This window comes from Nyctereutes procyonoides, unplaced genomic scaffold (genome assembly GCF_905146905.1).
Source record: "Nyctereutes procyonoides isolate TBG_1078 unplaced genomic scaffold, NYPRO_anot_genome, whole genome shotgun sequence".
NCBI classification, from domain to species: domain Eukaryota; kingdom Metazoa; phylum Chordata; class Mammalia; order Carnivora; family Canidae; genus Nyctereutes; species Nyctereutes procyonoides.
This window is the reverse complement of record NW_026575139.1, coordinates 10,956,559-10,972,847: the sequence shown is the minus strand read 5'-3', so window position 1 is coordinate 10,972,847 and position 16,289 is coordinate 10,956,559. Positions and strand designations below refer to the sequence as shown.

Below are 16,289 nucleotides of genomic sequence, written 5' to 3'. Positions count from 1 at the left end.
CTGGGTCAGGCCGTAGAACCTGGCATTTGGCTTTGAGGGTGAGCACCTCAAAGGAGGAGGGGCAGTGAGAGGGCACCAGGGGTCCCCCCAGGAAAAGTACCATTCTTTATAAGTTACCATTTCAAATCTTAGCCTGAAACTAGGCCTCTCATGGGCGTGGTTGTGGTAGGTCAGCTTCTAAGGGGGTGATCCTCTCTGACCGAGCTGAGGGAGACAGATAGTAGACCACCAAGGGACACACATGGGCCTGGGAAGGCCACGGCAGACCCCAGCAGGGCGGCCTGGATACTGTTCCCCAGCAGTCTCTGGCCTGAGGATGGTGAGCCCTGCAGTCCCAAAGAAGAACATACTTGGGGACAACAGGGCAGAGTGCATGAACCTGAAAGGGACGGTCGCTGCTCCCTACTCCAGGGTCCCAGGGCTGCCCCTCGGGCCTTTGACCATATTGGGCCTCTGAAGCAGGGGCTGCAGGTCAGCCTGGGGAGCCCCACCTTACAGCACAACACACTCCCTTTGAGATCTGGCCTATAATACACTCCCATCCTGTTGCATTAATGAGCTGCCTTGGCCTCCATGGTCTCACACAAAACTACGTACCGTGTCCTCCAGCCCCTGTCCACGTTGGAAGGGAGAGTGCTAAGGCCAAGCCAACAACATCCACAGGTCTCTGCACAGTTAAGCTGATTATTTAAACACAGTCCTGCTCCAATGATATTTGCCCAAAATCTATTCAAGGGAAATAGCATCCAGTGCCCGGGGGGGGGGGGGGGTTTCGCTTGCAAAAGGGTAACAGTGGCATCTGTCAAGGTGAAGCTGGCCTTTGAACCAGTTTTTCCCCCTCTCCCTGACCCACAGATCTACCTGCTGCCCCTGGTCTGTGCCCTTCCCCCAAAGCACAGATCTGTGAAACGAGCACACTATGTTGGTTCAACAGTTGCTTCAACGGAGGGGAGTCAAGGGGCTGGGGACCCCTCTGCTGGGGTGGGTGGGCAGGTGTCAGGAAAGGCTTCTCAGGGGCATGGCACTTGAGCTGGGCTCCATGGCAGGATCTGCTCTGTTCAGGACCAGGGTCTGACCCCCACCCTCCGTGCCCCAGCCCAGCAGCCCTACTTGGCCCCCTCCCACACCCCAGCCCAGCCAGGAGACATGCTTCCCGTCTCTGCCTGCAAGGCACACGCCCCCTTCCTATATCTTTCAACCCTAATAAGCTGGGCTACAGGCTCCAGAGAAACAGAAAGGAAGACATCAAGGCAAAAGCATGTGCTTTTGGCCAAGCACGTGCCATCATCTATGCTTATTTCGGCTCCTCCGGCTGCTGAAATTTGGTTCAGAAGGAAAGCCACACCCGTGGGCAGATCTTTTGGAAAAGAGATGCCTGTCTTGCTGTCAGGGCTTCCATCATAGACGCGACCCAAATTACAGAGGATAGCAATGTTCACAGCTAATGTTTATGGCATGCTATGTGGCCTGAATTAACTTTTTTTTTCCCCCCAAGATTTTATGTACTTATTTGAGAGAGAGAGAGAGCACAGAGGGAGAGGGAGAGGGGGATGCAGACTCTCCGCGGAGCAAGGAGCCCAGTGTGGGGCTCGATCCCAGGACCCCGGGATCATGACCCAAGCCGAGGGTGAATGCTTCACCAATGGAGCCCTCTGGGTGTCCCTGTATTAGCTCATCTAACCACACGGTAACACCATCAGGAACACTCTGGTTAGCCCTAACGGCTGATGGCATGGACGGACGGGTAGCTGAAAGGACTTCTCCCAAGCCATGCTGCTGGTCGGGACAAGGCTGGGATGCGAACCTGGAACCCCGGCAAGTGGGACCCAGCGCCAGGCTCCCCTACCCTCACCCCTGCCACCTCTGTGCTGTGCTGTCACTTGAGCTGTAGACGCCTGGGTGACTCCTCAAATGTCCACACTTAGCATCGCCCAGCCCTGGTTCTGCTCCTAACTTATGACGCGGCCTGGGGCGGGTCCCGGAGAGCAGGTTCCCCAGCGGCGAACAGTCACGGGTGAGGATACTAGAGACGGAGTCTTGTCCACTGAAGGGTCCTATCAAGCAGCACACGGATGTGGAGGGAGGGAGGACAGCTAGACGGTGCATCAAGTCCTTCTTCGAAGAAAAACATTGCTCTTCTCAACGTTAAAATCCTTTTTCCTAAAGCCCAGGAAGTATGTCAGATGCAATGAACGGATACAAGCGCCTTCTCGCTGGACTAGGCAAGGTTAGGCTCCTGCCCACCATTCCGCCGGGAGGAGGGAGACGGAGACTCCGCAGAACACCCCCTGCGTGGTGTGCCTGCACCCCAGGCCGCCCTCCGCCCCAGGCCCGGTCACCAGCCCGACGGACAGATCAGACAGACAGATGCACAGACACAGGCTGCCCGCCTCGGGGTCACCCCACGAGCTCCTCGCTGGCTCGCCATGTCCCTCCTCCAACAGATGCCCAGATTCAGAAGTTTGCTTCCAGCGTATGAAACGTGAGACACAAGCAACATCCCCCCAAATCTCGTCAGACAGACGGACACGTGAAAAGACGCGTGCGAGAAAATGAGCCGAGTTCAGTCACTTGGCAGGGCAAGCTGCCCGCGGCCAGCCTGAGCCCCCCCACCTCGAACCCTCTCCTCGTCCCACGGCTTGGCCTGCGTGGGGATCACGCCTTCCCCCAGGAAGCACACGCAGCTGGAAGGGACTCCGGGTCCCCGAGAACTTCTCCGAGCACTGTCACCAGCCAAGTTGGGGCAAATCAAACCTCAGGGCTGTGAAAACAGGCTTAAAACGTCGTGAGGGCCCATAAGCCCCGACCTGCCGCGCTGGGCGCCGAGGTCCTCCCTCCAGACCCGCTGCCCGCAGGCCGCGCCCCCGCCGCATCTCCCTAACATGCCCTCTGCCAGCGGCCTGGCCCTTCCGCCAGCCGCGTACTAACGTGCTCACTCCCTTGGGACAGAAGTACGACGCCACTTCTGACGTTTTAACATTACTCCAGACTCCTGATGTTTCAGAAGACCTAGGTCCGTGGAGCAAAGCCTCAAAGATGGCCTGTGATGAGACCACCCGCAGCCACCCCGACTGACCTCGGGGGTTGTCATGCCCTAGGAGCCTCCCGCAGAAGGCAAGGCCTCAGCCACTCCTCGGGTGGACAGCCTGACCCAACCCGGCACCCCCAGCCGCCTCCCTTCTCAGCCACCTTCCCCTTTCCGTGGGGAGCTCCACCAAAGGCCCCTCCCCACGACTTCCTCGGCTGGCACAGGTGGAGGACTGTACCGCCCTCCCCACTCTTCTATCCACCCTCCTCTGGGTGCCTCACAGCCTTCTGTCCCTTTCTAGATCTTGTCCTGGGAACGTCGACATTCAAGAGGATGGCCCCTTAGTGCTTCTAGCCTGTATTTTCTCCTCTCTGAGGAACAGCTCTGCATGATCACTGTCTCTGTCATACACGACGGGCTCTGGGTGAAGGCTGGTCTCTCGGGATGACATGCCAGCCCTCCCCCTGCCCCCTGTTCACGTGTGGGCTCGAGCTCACCCCCGGCCTCGTGCTCCCCTGGGCTGGGTGTCCCTGAAGCTCACGGCCCTCCTGGGATCTCTTCTCCTTGTCCCACATGCTGTCCACTGTGTGGAGCCCTGGATGACCTCCGCCACCTGCCCGTTTCGCACCTTTTCTCACCCTGTCGAGTGCTCTGGAGGAAGGCGTGTTTCCCACTAATCCAGTCTAACATACACTCATTTCTCAGCCATACTTTCCCCTCCCGGGAGCCTTAGCAGCTCCTCTCCACACGGCCTGCTTGGCTCCCTGCCACGTGCGTTCCTCTCCTCAAAGTTTTTGCTCCTTTTTTGCCCTCCAATCTCGAGCACTGCCCCCAAGTGTCCAGGCTGATGTTACCACATGTTAAGCAGATGTCCCTGTTTGCAAAGCCTGTCCCGGTCCTGGTAGTTCTGTCCTCGGCCTGGGTGGTCCTGCCCAGGGAGGCTGTGCTCCTGCCCTGAGCCTCCGACAGCCCTGCTGCCCCCACTCCTGACTCCAGATCACAGGACAACTGGTGCGGAGACGGTTGCTCCGTGTTGCATTAATTCATTCTGGGTGCTGGGAACGAAACGGGGTATGCAAATGTATGTAAATATATTCACTTATGCAAAAATGATTTGAAAATATGCCTTTAGAGTCTCTGGAAGAAGGCTGATGACTCTGAATGCCCTCCCTGGTCAACCACGTTACTTTGTAATTCGTTATCCCTTCTGCTCACGGCTCCCCCCTACCTGCCCACTCCCGGCCTCTGCCTCCTTGTCTGGTGCCAACTCATTATTAATATAAACACATGGTGTCTCCTCTCCCCTCTCTCTATATGTGAATTTAAACACATTGATGAAGGCTCGAACTATGAGAAAAGTGTTAATTTTCACGGCGGTGGAACGTCCATTTCTTTCATCAAGTCTGACCTTCTATTAACTTTACCGGGTAGCGCCTGCCTCCCAGGCCTCACTGCCTCCTTTGCCGTGTTACGGTGTGTGCGCTCCTGCTTACGTACCGGCTCCCGCCGCAACAACCCTAGAAGTGAGCGAATCATCGCTCTTCTCCGAACCAATGAGCAGAGCTCCTGACCGTACTCAGTTCTCTGCATCGCTGTCTGCCACCTGGGCTCCACCCGCAGCGGTCGCCGCTTCCTTCCTCCACAACAGCTCCCTCCAACTGTCCCTCCAGCTCCCCTCCTTCCTCCCTGAGCCTAGCCGTGCCACCGGCACAGACACACTTTCCATTGTCTGTTTTTTTCTGTGATAGGCCTGCAACCGGGTCCTTCCCCGGAACTCCCTTGGTGGGTTCTCTGGTGGTTTCTCTGTCTCCAACGCCTTCTCACTTGGCTCTTCCGAGCCTCGCTCTGACCTGGCCCAGCCCCTGGCTTGCACACTCCTTGCCCTGAGTGCCAGGCAGGGTGTCAGGCTCTTGGCCGTTTCCATCCCCGTCTGCCACAGAAGTCTCGAGCCCCTGGCTCTTCCCTGGAACTCAGCCTGATAAGAAAAGGGCATTGGGTCTCTCTCCTGACCTCTCCCCTTAACTTAGGGGCCTGCAAACCCATCTGGTTTCCATAGGGGCAGAGGTGGGACCTTCTGTGTCCTGATAACAGGTTTCCGTTCCGCGCTTTGTGTCTGGTGGTAAAATGACCCCCATGCAAACATCTGAGGACACTGGGCAGCAAGAGGGTGACGTGCCCTTGGTCCCCAAGCCAGGAAGTGACAGAGCTGCGATTCTGATCTCACACCCCTTCCAGCTTGGGGCCTCATCCTTGGCTTTGAGGGTACACTGCAAAGGCCACCTTCTTCCCTTCTTAGACCCCAAGCTGTAGAAACACAGCTTTCCTGCATGGCCTGGGGATGGAGGCAGGAAAGATGTGTTGGGGGCGGGGGAGGGGGCGTCTGGGGAGCACAGGCCAGGGTGCATCTCTTACACAGTCACCAAGAAAGAGCCATCCAAGCTGTCCTTTGGGAGTCACACTGATCATAATCACCGCTGAGCGGTACGAGAATCCAAGGATCTAAACTCCTTAACATTTGTAGGCCTGCTGGTCTCAACCTGTCTCCAGTCTGGGCGGTTTCTGAATATACTGGGACGCATTGAGAGAAGTCTTCAGCGTTTGATTACTCTTTTCTGGGGGCAAGGATGCCCCCGAGCCAGAAGAGGCTTAACCGTTGCCCAAGGGTCAACTCACCTGGGCCCAGCTCACAGGCTCCCCTGGCTGGGTGCTCAGTGGCTCCTTTGGAAAGGAAAGCGCCTGACATTTGTTGGGGAGCTCGGGTGTCTCGAAAACCTCCAAAGGTGAAATAGAAAACTTTCCCAGTGCGATTTTCCTATTTGATCTTTTGTCTCATGTGTTCCCCTCAGGGATGAACAAGAAATACTTGTCTGAATAATTCATAGGCCCTGAGGTAGAAACATGCTGCTCCCTTTTTCTTTTTTTTTTTGCTCCTTTTCAATAAAAAGGCTGGGTACACAGTGCTGGTGATAGCTCTTCTGCGACGCTCTAGCGAAAGCGCAGAGATCTGAAAAGCTCTTTACAAATCACTCTTACAATAGAGAGACAGAAATTAAAAGCCATGTAATATTTTTAATCAAACAGACTAATGTTTGGATAATATGTAAAATTATTTATAAAGCTGTACTGAGCTACAAAATGCTCATAAAGGGAAGGTGGAAAAAAATCAAGGAGCTGTAATTATGGTAAGGTCTGATTTATTTTTAAAACTAAAAACCAGTAGTTAGTTATTTTTGAAACTGCTGAGCCCCTTGCACGTTTTGCACTATGACTATGAGAGATGGAAGAGATCAAGGGCTTTGGGGTCCTTCCGAGAACGCTTTACTTCTTAGGTACAAAACTGTACACTCCTAGAGGTACAAAACTGTACACTCCTAGCGCTGGATGACACTCACTGTCCACCTTGGTTGCTATGTTTTCATTTTATGGAAAGAAAAATGAGTGCAGATGGCTTAGGGTCTTTCTCCCCAAAGATAAAGAGTGAGCGACTGACCCCACAGGGTTGGTTCTCAGACCCCCTGTCCAGTGTTCGCTCTTCGTACGGCACACTAACCCTGATTACGGACACCGGGCTCCCAAGGGCCACCTCGGTTTCACTCTAAGGTTCCTTCTTCCTGCGGGTGATTGAATCCAACATAGCCTTCCACTGAGAAAGAAGCACAAATCCTGGCCCCCGGCCCTGGCGCACCAGCCCAGAGAAGCCGTATGGCTTTCCATCGGCCACTCAGACTTTGGTGACTTCTGAGTTACAGTTCAGGCTCTCACGGGAAGACAAAAGACCACCGGCTTTGTGGGGGCAGCTGTGCTCAATACACATGACTGACGCAGTCAGAGTAGTGATGGGAACTCTGCAGACTATTAGTCTGCCCCCCACTAACCGAAACCCAGGCAGAGGGGCAGCCGGCTCTGGGCAGGGAGAGAGCAGATCGGGGGAGCAGCCCCAGGCTTCTGGCCTGGGCACCTGGGAGGGGTGCGTGTGCACTTCTGGGGGGGCCACCACACTTGTACGCAGTGTGGAAACTAGGTGACCTACCTGGATCCTCCCTCCTCGGATGGGCTGCCCCTGCTGGCCAGTGGCCTTGGAGACAAGCTAGAGTCTCCTTGGGGGTGTGGACAGCCCTCAAGCAGCACAGAGACTAAGGTGACAGAGGCAGTGCCTGGGGACCCGGTGACCCCCCACCCCCGCACCCCTTGAGAGAACGGGACTGCTAGGGAGGGCTGTTAAGGCTGAGCACTGCCAACACCCAGGGCCCCGGCTATGTGAGCCACATGGCCATGGCACTGCTGACTCCATGCAGCATGACAGCCTGGTAGGCTAAGTGCAGGGCCTTCCAACCGCAAGAGGGTTCAAGGGTCATGAGCCACCTGCTGCTTCCAAGGGGCGCCCCCAGTCCAGGAGGAGGGTCCCGGCTCAGCTCAGAGACTCACCAGTCGCTGCATGCTCTTCACGTGGGTGGGGCTGATGGATAAGGCTTCTTCGTACCACCGCCGGGCTTCATCGAGGTTTCCCCGGAGCTCAGCAACCTGGCCACGCATGTACAGGACGTTGTGGGACATCGGGAAGAGGTTGGCAGCTTCCTGAGTACAGGCCGTGGCTTCTGCGGGCTTCCCGATGCCAATGTAGACCTCGGCTGTGGGGAGAGAGCAGAAGGCAGATGCTGTTCCGGTTCGCTGTCCTTTGGAGGCTCTGTGAAAGGCCGTGATTCTGGTTGGGGGCATTTGCAGCCCCCCTGGGCCCCACGGGACTCTGGAATATGCAGGACCCCAAGCCAGCCAGTCCCCCAGCCCGACTGGAGACAGCTGCAGGCTGACACTACTTCCCGCTCCCTGTCCTGAGGGGACTCGTCACTCCTGCTGTTGGGTCTCGGAGAGGACATGTGTCACCATCGGCCAGAGGGGACTTAGGGCTGTCTGCCTCTGCCCCCCTGTGAGGACATGCACACTCAGGGCCCACCTAGAGTTCCTGGGCATCTGGGCCGCCTGCCCTCAACTCTGACACCTTTGGGGATAAGCCGAACGAAGGGCAAGTAAAGCGATGCACACAGCACCCAAGGGCAACGGCTCTGCCCTCCAGCCTGTTCTCCTGATGCTGGGCAGCGTTCACAGGGAGAGGCCGTGATGGGATGACAACCAGTGAAGGTCACCACAACCCGTGACTAGTAACGTCCAGCACAGACACAGCCTGTTGAATACCAAGCTGTCACTTTCAAAAAAGCAGGAAAATGACCCTCTGCCCAGGAAATGACCCTCTGAGGCCTCAGCGCTCTCCTGTGGGGTCCTGAGTCACTGAAGCTCTGGCCACCTGCCTGTCTCCTGGGCACACTCAAGTGCCCTGTGATCCTAGCACCACCATTTTCCCGGTGCCAGGCCTGTGTCTTCAAGGACATGGGACATCCCTCCTCCATCCTTGGCCATATGGGTCCGGATGACTGCCCGGAGTCCTCCTCGGTGGCTGGTATGCTCTGGGCCCTTCTCCTACCTTTAGGGCAGCCCTGGCTCATGGGTTCCTGCCTGGACCACTGACCCTCCACTCCCAGTGGCCAGAAACGTCTGCATCTACACCTCGATTTACCCATAGGGTGATGTATTACATATAGTAGGATGCAGGCCAGAACAACACAATGCAAAAATAGAAAGGTTTTGCTATTTTCCCTGTGTGGCCCTCCCGAGCCTCTTCTGGAGGCCGCTTTGGAGTTGCCTCGACTAGGGCAGGGAGGTTTACCCCATTTGTGTCCCGTGATGTGTGTGCGCCCCTCTGGAATGGAGGCCGTGAGCCACGTGAGCCCAGGGACCGTGTCTGTGCCGCTCACTGCTATGAGAACAGCGCCCGGCACTGTCAGGGCTCAGGAAACACTTGCTGAATGAATGAATGAATGAATGATAACAGTCAAAGTAACAGTAGCTAACACGCACTTTGTGCCAGGAGGTGCTCTCAAGTCTCTCTTTTTTTCAATTTTAAAGATTTTATTTATTTATTCATGAGAGACACAGAGAGAGGCAGAGATACAGGCAGAGGGAGAAGCAGGCCCAGGATCACGCCCTGAGCCAAAGGCAGATGCAGACCACTGAGCAGCCCAGGTGTCCCTCTCCTTTCATCTGCATACGGTCCATAGGATCCCAGTGCCTGGCACCATCATACAGATGAGGTAACAACCCATCCCAGATCCCAGGCCAGCTAGAGGCAGAGCCTGGCTTAGGGCCTGATCAGTGGCTCCCCTGCCCCCAAGTAACATTCAGATGGATCCCTTGGCCTGGAATTTGGAGCCCTCGGTGGTGCCTGGCTCTATCGCCCTTACTAAGCTGTGTACCCACTGTCCCCAATGCCCCGGGCTCCCTCGAGGCCTGCTCAATGCCTACCCGCCTGGGCAGCCGTCTCTGACCCAGGCATCCCTCCGAGGGAGGCCAGCCTCTGTACTCTCTGGGGGCCGTGGCCCTGCATGAGCTTCTGTGGGTGGCCTGGGTATGCTCCTGGATTGCAAGCTTTCTATCTCACCACCTCCAGCTTCAAGCCCCGAGGCTGGCAGAGGGCAGGTGTGTAGCTGACTGACCTCAAGCACCCTGGATGGCCCTTCTCCTAAAGCAGCCCCTCTGTCCTGGAGATCACGTCCACCAATGACAGACTCCTCAGGCTTGGTTGGGGGGCCTCGGGGAACATGGGCCCGTACCTCCTGTCTGTTTTTCCAGCCTGTGGGCCACTTCCTGGACAGGGGAGCCCCCAGGGTGCTCACAATGCAATGTGACAGGCCGCCCCCTGCCAGCTGAGGCCCAAGGGCAGCAATGCCGGCGCAGCACCTGCCTCACTCACCTCCCGTGGAGGCCCAGCTCCCCAGGTGTTCACTAAGCACCCAAGACACGCGGGGACTCTTCAGGAGCAAGGGTGCCTGAGTCTGGCCTGGGGTTTGGGCCCTGGAGAAGCCCACCCCCTCCCGGGAGATATACCCTGTCCCACCGCCACCCCATCCACCAAGCATGTGCCTCCGTGGGCCAGACCTGCTGCAGATTTAGGTGACCTGAGGGGGCCGGAGACACCTGACTCTGGACTTGCTACCGTTTTCACAGTGGGCTCGTGTCTGTGTGTAAGGTCCGCAGGGCCCAGAGCTGACTGGGGGTGACCCATGGGGCCGTTGCCACCTAAATTCCTATGGAAAAGGGACCAGCTTGGAAGGGGGTACTGAAGGCTTCTAGAATTTTTATGACAAGAATCAAGGTCGGGGCCGGGGGTGGGGGGTGGGTGGGGCTCAAACAGCAGCATGATAGTGTGCCTGTGAGCCCTGTTTTAGGAGGGTCCTCCATGGGACCATGGGTCTTCAGGATCCCCAGCCATGCGTCTGAGGCTACTGCTTCCTTCCTGAGGAACTGATCGGAAGACGGAGACCCCGCTGAGCCACGATTATGCAAGTGGGAGAAAGAGACCAGGCCTCCTGGGACTTCTTTTCAGGGACTCAGAAGTTACAGGAGGAGCCAGTGCCTCTGGCGCAGGGTGGGGGCACACAGATGCGTGGCCTGGCTCCTCAGTGGGTCCATTTGAGCCCTGCCACCTTTCGACCCCTGCCCCAGCCCCGTTCAATTCCCCATCTTACTTCCACGCCTGTTTGTGCTGTTCCCTCTGCCCCAAATGCCTCCCTGAATGGGCATCTGTGAAGACCGACCCTCCTCACTCTAGGCCCCAGCACACTGTACCCTGCCCGGGCCTTCTCTGCACACCCCCATCTCTCGCCTGCCCCGTGTGCGCCCCGGGAAGCACTCACCCCGTCCACCTGTCCTGCGTGACCTGCAAGCCTCCCATACTGGCCACGTTCCTGGACCAGCCCGGTTGAGTCCCCTCTGCCCCTGCGTGGCGTCACACCTTGTGCAGAGAGGCCCTTCTGAAATCTTCTGCGGAACCATCTGGGGACATCGTCTGAAAGGGCTGAGCTCTGTGGTGTAGGCCTGACAACTAAGCTGCCTCCTCAGGGTTTGGGGAACCTGGAGCCAGCGGTACCCACAGTCCCGCACAGGCTCAGTTTCCTCATTCACTCGTGCTTCTGACATGGGTCAGCTGCAAGGAGGAGAAGTGGCCCAGAGCCGTGCAGGTTGCGCACCGTGCACAGTGACGGGCATGGCAGGGCCGCAATCCAGTCTGAACTCTGCAGGGCAGGCCGTGTGCCTGGCGCAGGCTGCATTTGCCCAGAGGGCTCCCAGGTGGCTCCTCATACAGGTGCGTCCAGCCAGCAAAGCCTGCTCCCCGGGGCTTAGTCTACTCAGAGGGGACACCTGTTTTGAAACTCACGCAAAGGAGCCACAGTGTGAGGTGGAGATGGCCCGAGGGCTGTACCCATACTGGAGCTGACACCTTGCACCCACCTGAGGTCTGGCAGAGACGGAGGAAGGAAAAGACTCGAGTGCTCGCAGGCTTAGATGTGAGGCCTGCAGGCAGGCAGGGAGCTAGGCCAGCTGACTCCCCGAACCTTTAAAACCAACTCCTTTACCCCAAACCTTGCTTCCCTGATCTGTGCTTGGAAAATAAACCCTAGCAGCTTAGCTGTGGGACAGCCCTGCCCATGGTGGGCTGGGGAGCCCCCAGGGTGAGCACAGGGTGCCTTCTAGAAACAGCAGGTGCTCTCAGGGCGCACCGCCCTGCTTTCATGAATTCACTGTCATATAACAGTGTGCCTGAGGGCCTGGATGAGCTTCCCACTGTGGTGCTACATCATTACAGCCTGGGGGCGCGGGGCGGGCAGCACCCTTGTCCACTTGCCCTGGAACTGTTCTTTGCTTTCTCTTTGTCTGAGGGAGGTTGGAAGTAAAAGAAGGCAGGGGCTTTGCATGTGTGTGTAGGTCCTAACCTGAGCTTCTCTGGGCTGGGCCCTGGGCTGGGACTGCAGCCCCTGTGGCGACACAGCCCAGGCTCTCCTCAGTGAAGGCCTGGCCACATGCCTCTGCCAGGCTCTTGGCTGCACCACTGACGCTTATTTCTGGGTTTCTGAGTGGTAGGGTCAACCTGTCCAGAGGGACTCCTTCCCCAGGTGCTTGGTGGGGTGGCAGGACTAGCTCCTCATCCTCTAGCTGCATTTAGGAGACGTCCATCCCCTCCAGGCCCTGGCCCAGCTGCTCTCCTGATGCCTTGATCCTTCCCCAGTGCCATCCACACCTTAGGCTGACCTTGACTCTTTGTTCAAAGAGAACACAGAAGCCAGAAGAAGCAGACCTGGAGCCTCTTCTCACCACCAGATTGACAAGCCCTCTGGTGTCCTCTGTGCCCATCCTTTCCGCTCCTTTTCTGCTGTAGGTGAAGCCAGTCCCTCTGCCTGGGCCCTGGACCCCACCATTGTCTTGCTCTCTTCGGGGATTTGGACCTGCACATATCCTATCTCTCTCTTAGGGACAAGGACGTGACTATCCCCACAGCAATCGAAATGCTTCTGTGCCAGCCAGTTGTGAAGCCACCTGATGTGAAGCCACATTCCTCCCCAGTTCCCCCTCATATCTCTCCTGTGTTGCACTGGGGTCTTCTCCGCGAGGACCAGGTGCCCCCGGCCTTGTCCTCCTCACCTGCCAGCGCCCTGCAGCCACCTCACCATGCTCTGTCCCCAGCACGCCCCCAAAGCCTCACCTGTCACGGCCTCTGACAACTCCCACATGCCACATCTAACAAGTGATTTGTCAGCGCCAGTTTGACCTCCCAGCAGCACTTCCTACCAGCCACATCCTCCTTAATAACAGTGATTTTAAGAGTTGTCAAGTGCTTGCTACCCACTGAGCACTCCGTGTGCATTACCTGGTGTGACTGTCACCACTGCCCTTGTTTTGCAAACTAGGGCTCATGGGGCAGAGGGGGAACCTGCCCAGGTCGTGCTGCTGGGACAAGGGGGAATCTTCACTACTCTGACATCTGAACCCAAGTCCCTGATTGTGCTGCACAGGCCCCTTTGGAGGGAAACCCCTCTGGCTGCCACAGTGTCGCCCCTCCCATCTCCCTCCTGCTTCACTGACAGCCTACTTTCTCTCCCTTTGTTCCCCACGACCCCTGTCCTGCATAGATTTTAAATGTGGGAGGGGCTTGGGGCTTGGTGCTGGTCCTCTCCCTTCTCATCATACCCCTGGGCTTTAAATCCTCCTTCCCCAGTGTCTGTGTCTAGCCTGAACCTGGAACAAGGCTTGACCCTCCAGCCGCCTGCTTGCTGTCTTCATGGGTGTGTCCGCAGGCCCTGAACCCTTCCAAGTTCAAACATGACTCCGGTTTCCCTTCCTCCCGGACTCCAACACGTTGGTCCCCCACTTGCCCCGCCGCCTCGTGTTGGCTTCCCATCGCCCAGAATAGTGCCATGAGCGGCTCACTGAATCAGGCCCCAGACACAGGACTCTTCCCTCCCACCCCTCAGCGTGGCACCCATCAGGGACACCCTTGGGTCCGGTGCCATAGTGTGTCTCGGGGCCACTTCCCTCCACCTCAGACACTGAGCTGCTCCCTTCCAACCTCCGCTCTCTGTTCCCATTCTCGATGCTTCCTTTCCATTCTCTATGTTGGGCCGGCTAGCCCATGTGTCTGACCTTTTCACCCTCCTGGTGGAAGCCCATCAGGAGCATTCCAACACTTTTAGGATGAAGTTAAAGACCTTAGCATGGCTGCCAGGCCCCACCCTCTCCGCACAGATCTTGCCTGCCTCAGGCCATGTCCTTTCCTTCCCTTCAGGCTCCTGCCACGTCTCCAACCCTCTCCAGCCTCCCCACCATCATCCCAACCTCTGCTGGTCACTCTGCAGGCCCCCGCTCCCCATGCTCACACTTCTCCTGGCCCCTGGCCTGTGGAGGACCTCTGTCACCAGTTCCCCCAGGGGACCATGCTGCCCCTTCCTGGCACATGGCACCATGAGAATTAAGTGCTTCTGTAGCTGTTTTGTTTCATGTCTGTAAACTCCACAAAGGCAGGGACTGGGACATCTTCATGATCACTGAACTCCTGAGCCTCGTGCCAACTGCGGCCCACATACACTGTGCTGGATGGCTGAGGGCCTGCTCCGGGTCACAGCTGGAGCCACACTCCTGGGGTCTGAGTTCTGGTTCCCCCACTTATTAGCCATGTAATATTAGGAAAAAACGTGACAGCTGGGTCTCAGTGTCTTCACCTGTAAAGTGGGGTAAGGTATTCAGACCTCATAAGGTTATTATGGAACAGAACAAATGAAGATGTATAAAGAAAGTCCTTGGGATAAAGTCTGACAGGGATAGTTTATCCCTGATAAAGGGATAGACCACTAATTAACCCCCCTCCCTGCTCTAAATTGATCCATAAATTCCATTTTTAGGGCAGGAACAGTCAGTCTAGACTGGCCCTGCATGAGGCAGGCCTGAGCCCTGGGTACCGAGCCTTTCCTCCGGCAGGTGCTCCCTGTTTAGTGACCCACACACCACCTGGCTGGGCACTGTCTTCATTTCTCATGGAGGCTGTGCCGCGGGATTACCTCTAGACCCTGCGGATGCAGCCTTGTGGAGGCAGGGAGGAGCCTGGGACGGGCGAGGGGGTAGGCTGGGCCCAGGGCCAGGGAATTCGTGAGAGTATCAGGGCTTTAAATTCCCAGCAGAAATCAGAAAATCTGATCTTGCACATCTAAGAATAGCCGTTGGTTTCAACTGTGAGAGTGCCAAAGTGAAAGCTATAATTATTAGTACGTAACAAGCAGAAATTAACCACCTACCGCAAAGTCATTTTTAGCTGCCATCCCAATGTGGAAATGAAAAGATGGGCACTAAAAAGCTGCCTCTCTTGGCGAAGCCTCCGGTCCAGCCTGGAGTGTCTGTGAATCTATGACTCTCCGACGGCCAACCCTGAGGTCTGCATGCCAAGGAAGTTGTATGGCTCCTAAGGAGATGGGTTTTGTGGCACAGTAAACATCAAATGCTATGATGTCACTCCCTTGACTCTGACTCCTTCCCCAGTAAGACCACAGAGGCATTTATTTATATCTGGCCTGGGTTTCCCTCCTGCAAAATGGGAGGTGATAACCCCTACCAACAGCCCCAGAAGATACTTGGAATTTCCAGAGAGGAGACCATAACATGGGTAAATATCATGTGATGCCCAGATGCCACACACACAAAAAAATCGATAAATGTATTTTTAAAAAACTAGTCCCCCCAAAAAAGGACAAGCCCAAACACTAACAAAGATAGGAGAAAATATTTATAGCTCATATCACAGACACGAGGCAAGTTTCTTTGACACATAATAAATGCTTACAAATAAAAAAGGAAAGCTCAGTGAGCAAAAGCCACCAACACAGACCACTGAAATGCCATTTTTCATCTATTGAGTGGCAGAGGTCTACAGGTCAGAGAATCTGTTGCGTTGACAAAGACACAAGAAAATGGGCCTTCGCTCAGAGTTGGCTGGGCTGTACACTGGTACTACTCTGTGGAAGCCAATGTGACAAAACTTAGCAAAATTAAAGAGTATACACCCTTTGATCCATCAATTCCATTTTTAGGAATTTATCTTACACACAATATATAGAAGGATACTTACTGATGCATTGTCTGTAACAGGAGAACATTAGAAATGCCAATCAGTGGGTACTGGTTAGATTATGGTGAATTCATACAGCAGATTTATACCACGCCACCAGTCAAAAGCCTGCGTCAGCGTTATGTGTGCTGCTAAGCAGTGACCTCTGAGCGTGTGCGATTGCTCTGGAGAGCACACGGGGTCTTTTTAGTGGTTGCTGCGGGTGATGGTGGCTGCGGCTCCAGGGCAGGATGGAGACTTTTCACTCTCCACCTTTTGTACCTCTTCAACTGTGTATCACATGCAGATACTGTGTATTCAAAAATAATTTAAGTGCAACTGTTACATGGGTCTCAACAAACTAAGGAGCCAAACCCGGACACAGCCCATGGCAGTTGGCCACCAGTTGTCCTGGTGAAGAGTTTGAGACACTGGGGTTGGAGGGGGCCAGGACATGGGAAAGGGTGTGCCCAGGGAGTGGGTCCCCCTCACTCAGGGATGGAAGGACCCTGTGTGGTCAAATGTCATTGGTCTTCCTGGATCTGTGCTCCCTGCTGGGCCATTGGCCCCTTCCCTCACAGGGCAGCTGCAGTTCAAGTGTCTGGCTCATGATCTCTTGGCCATTAAAATGGACACACTGGTGGCCCAGAGAGCTGCTCATGCAATAGGCTGGACATGGAAATCTGTCTCCGAGTGACCTCACCTGCACGCCTCAGATCTGGGGCAGCCTCACCGTGGACTCTGGTCATGAGCTCCCACCAGACTCAGCTCACCAGAGAAAAC

General features: G+C 55.9%; 1 protein-coding gene across 6 annotated transcripts in view; it reads right to left on the bottom strand.

Annotated features, from left to right (window-relative positions):
* The window catches only part of TTC7B (tetratricopeptide repeat domain 7B), a 250,179-nt gene that overhangs the window by 22,759 nt on the left and 211,131 nt on the right, over positions 1-16,289 (bottom strand). For all 6 annotated transcript variants that reach the window (XM_055303621.1, XM_055303622.1, XM_055303623.1 and 3 more), the window contains one exon: positions 7,454-7,656. In XM_055303621.1, the coding sequence (XP_055159596.1) occupies positions 7,454-7,656 (203 nt within the window). The remainder of the gene's footprint in view (positions 1-7,453; positions 7,657-16,289) is intronic.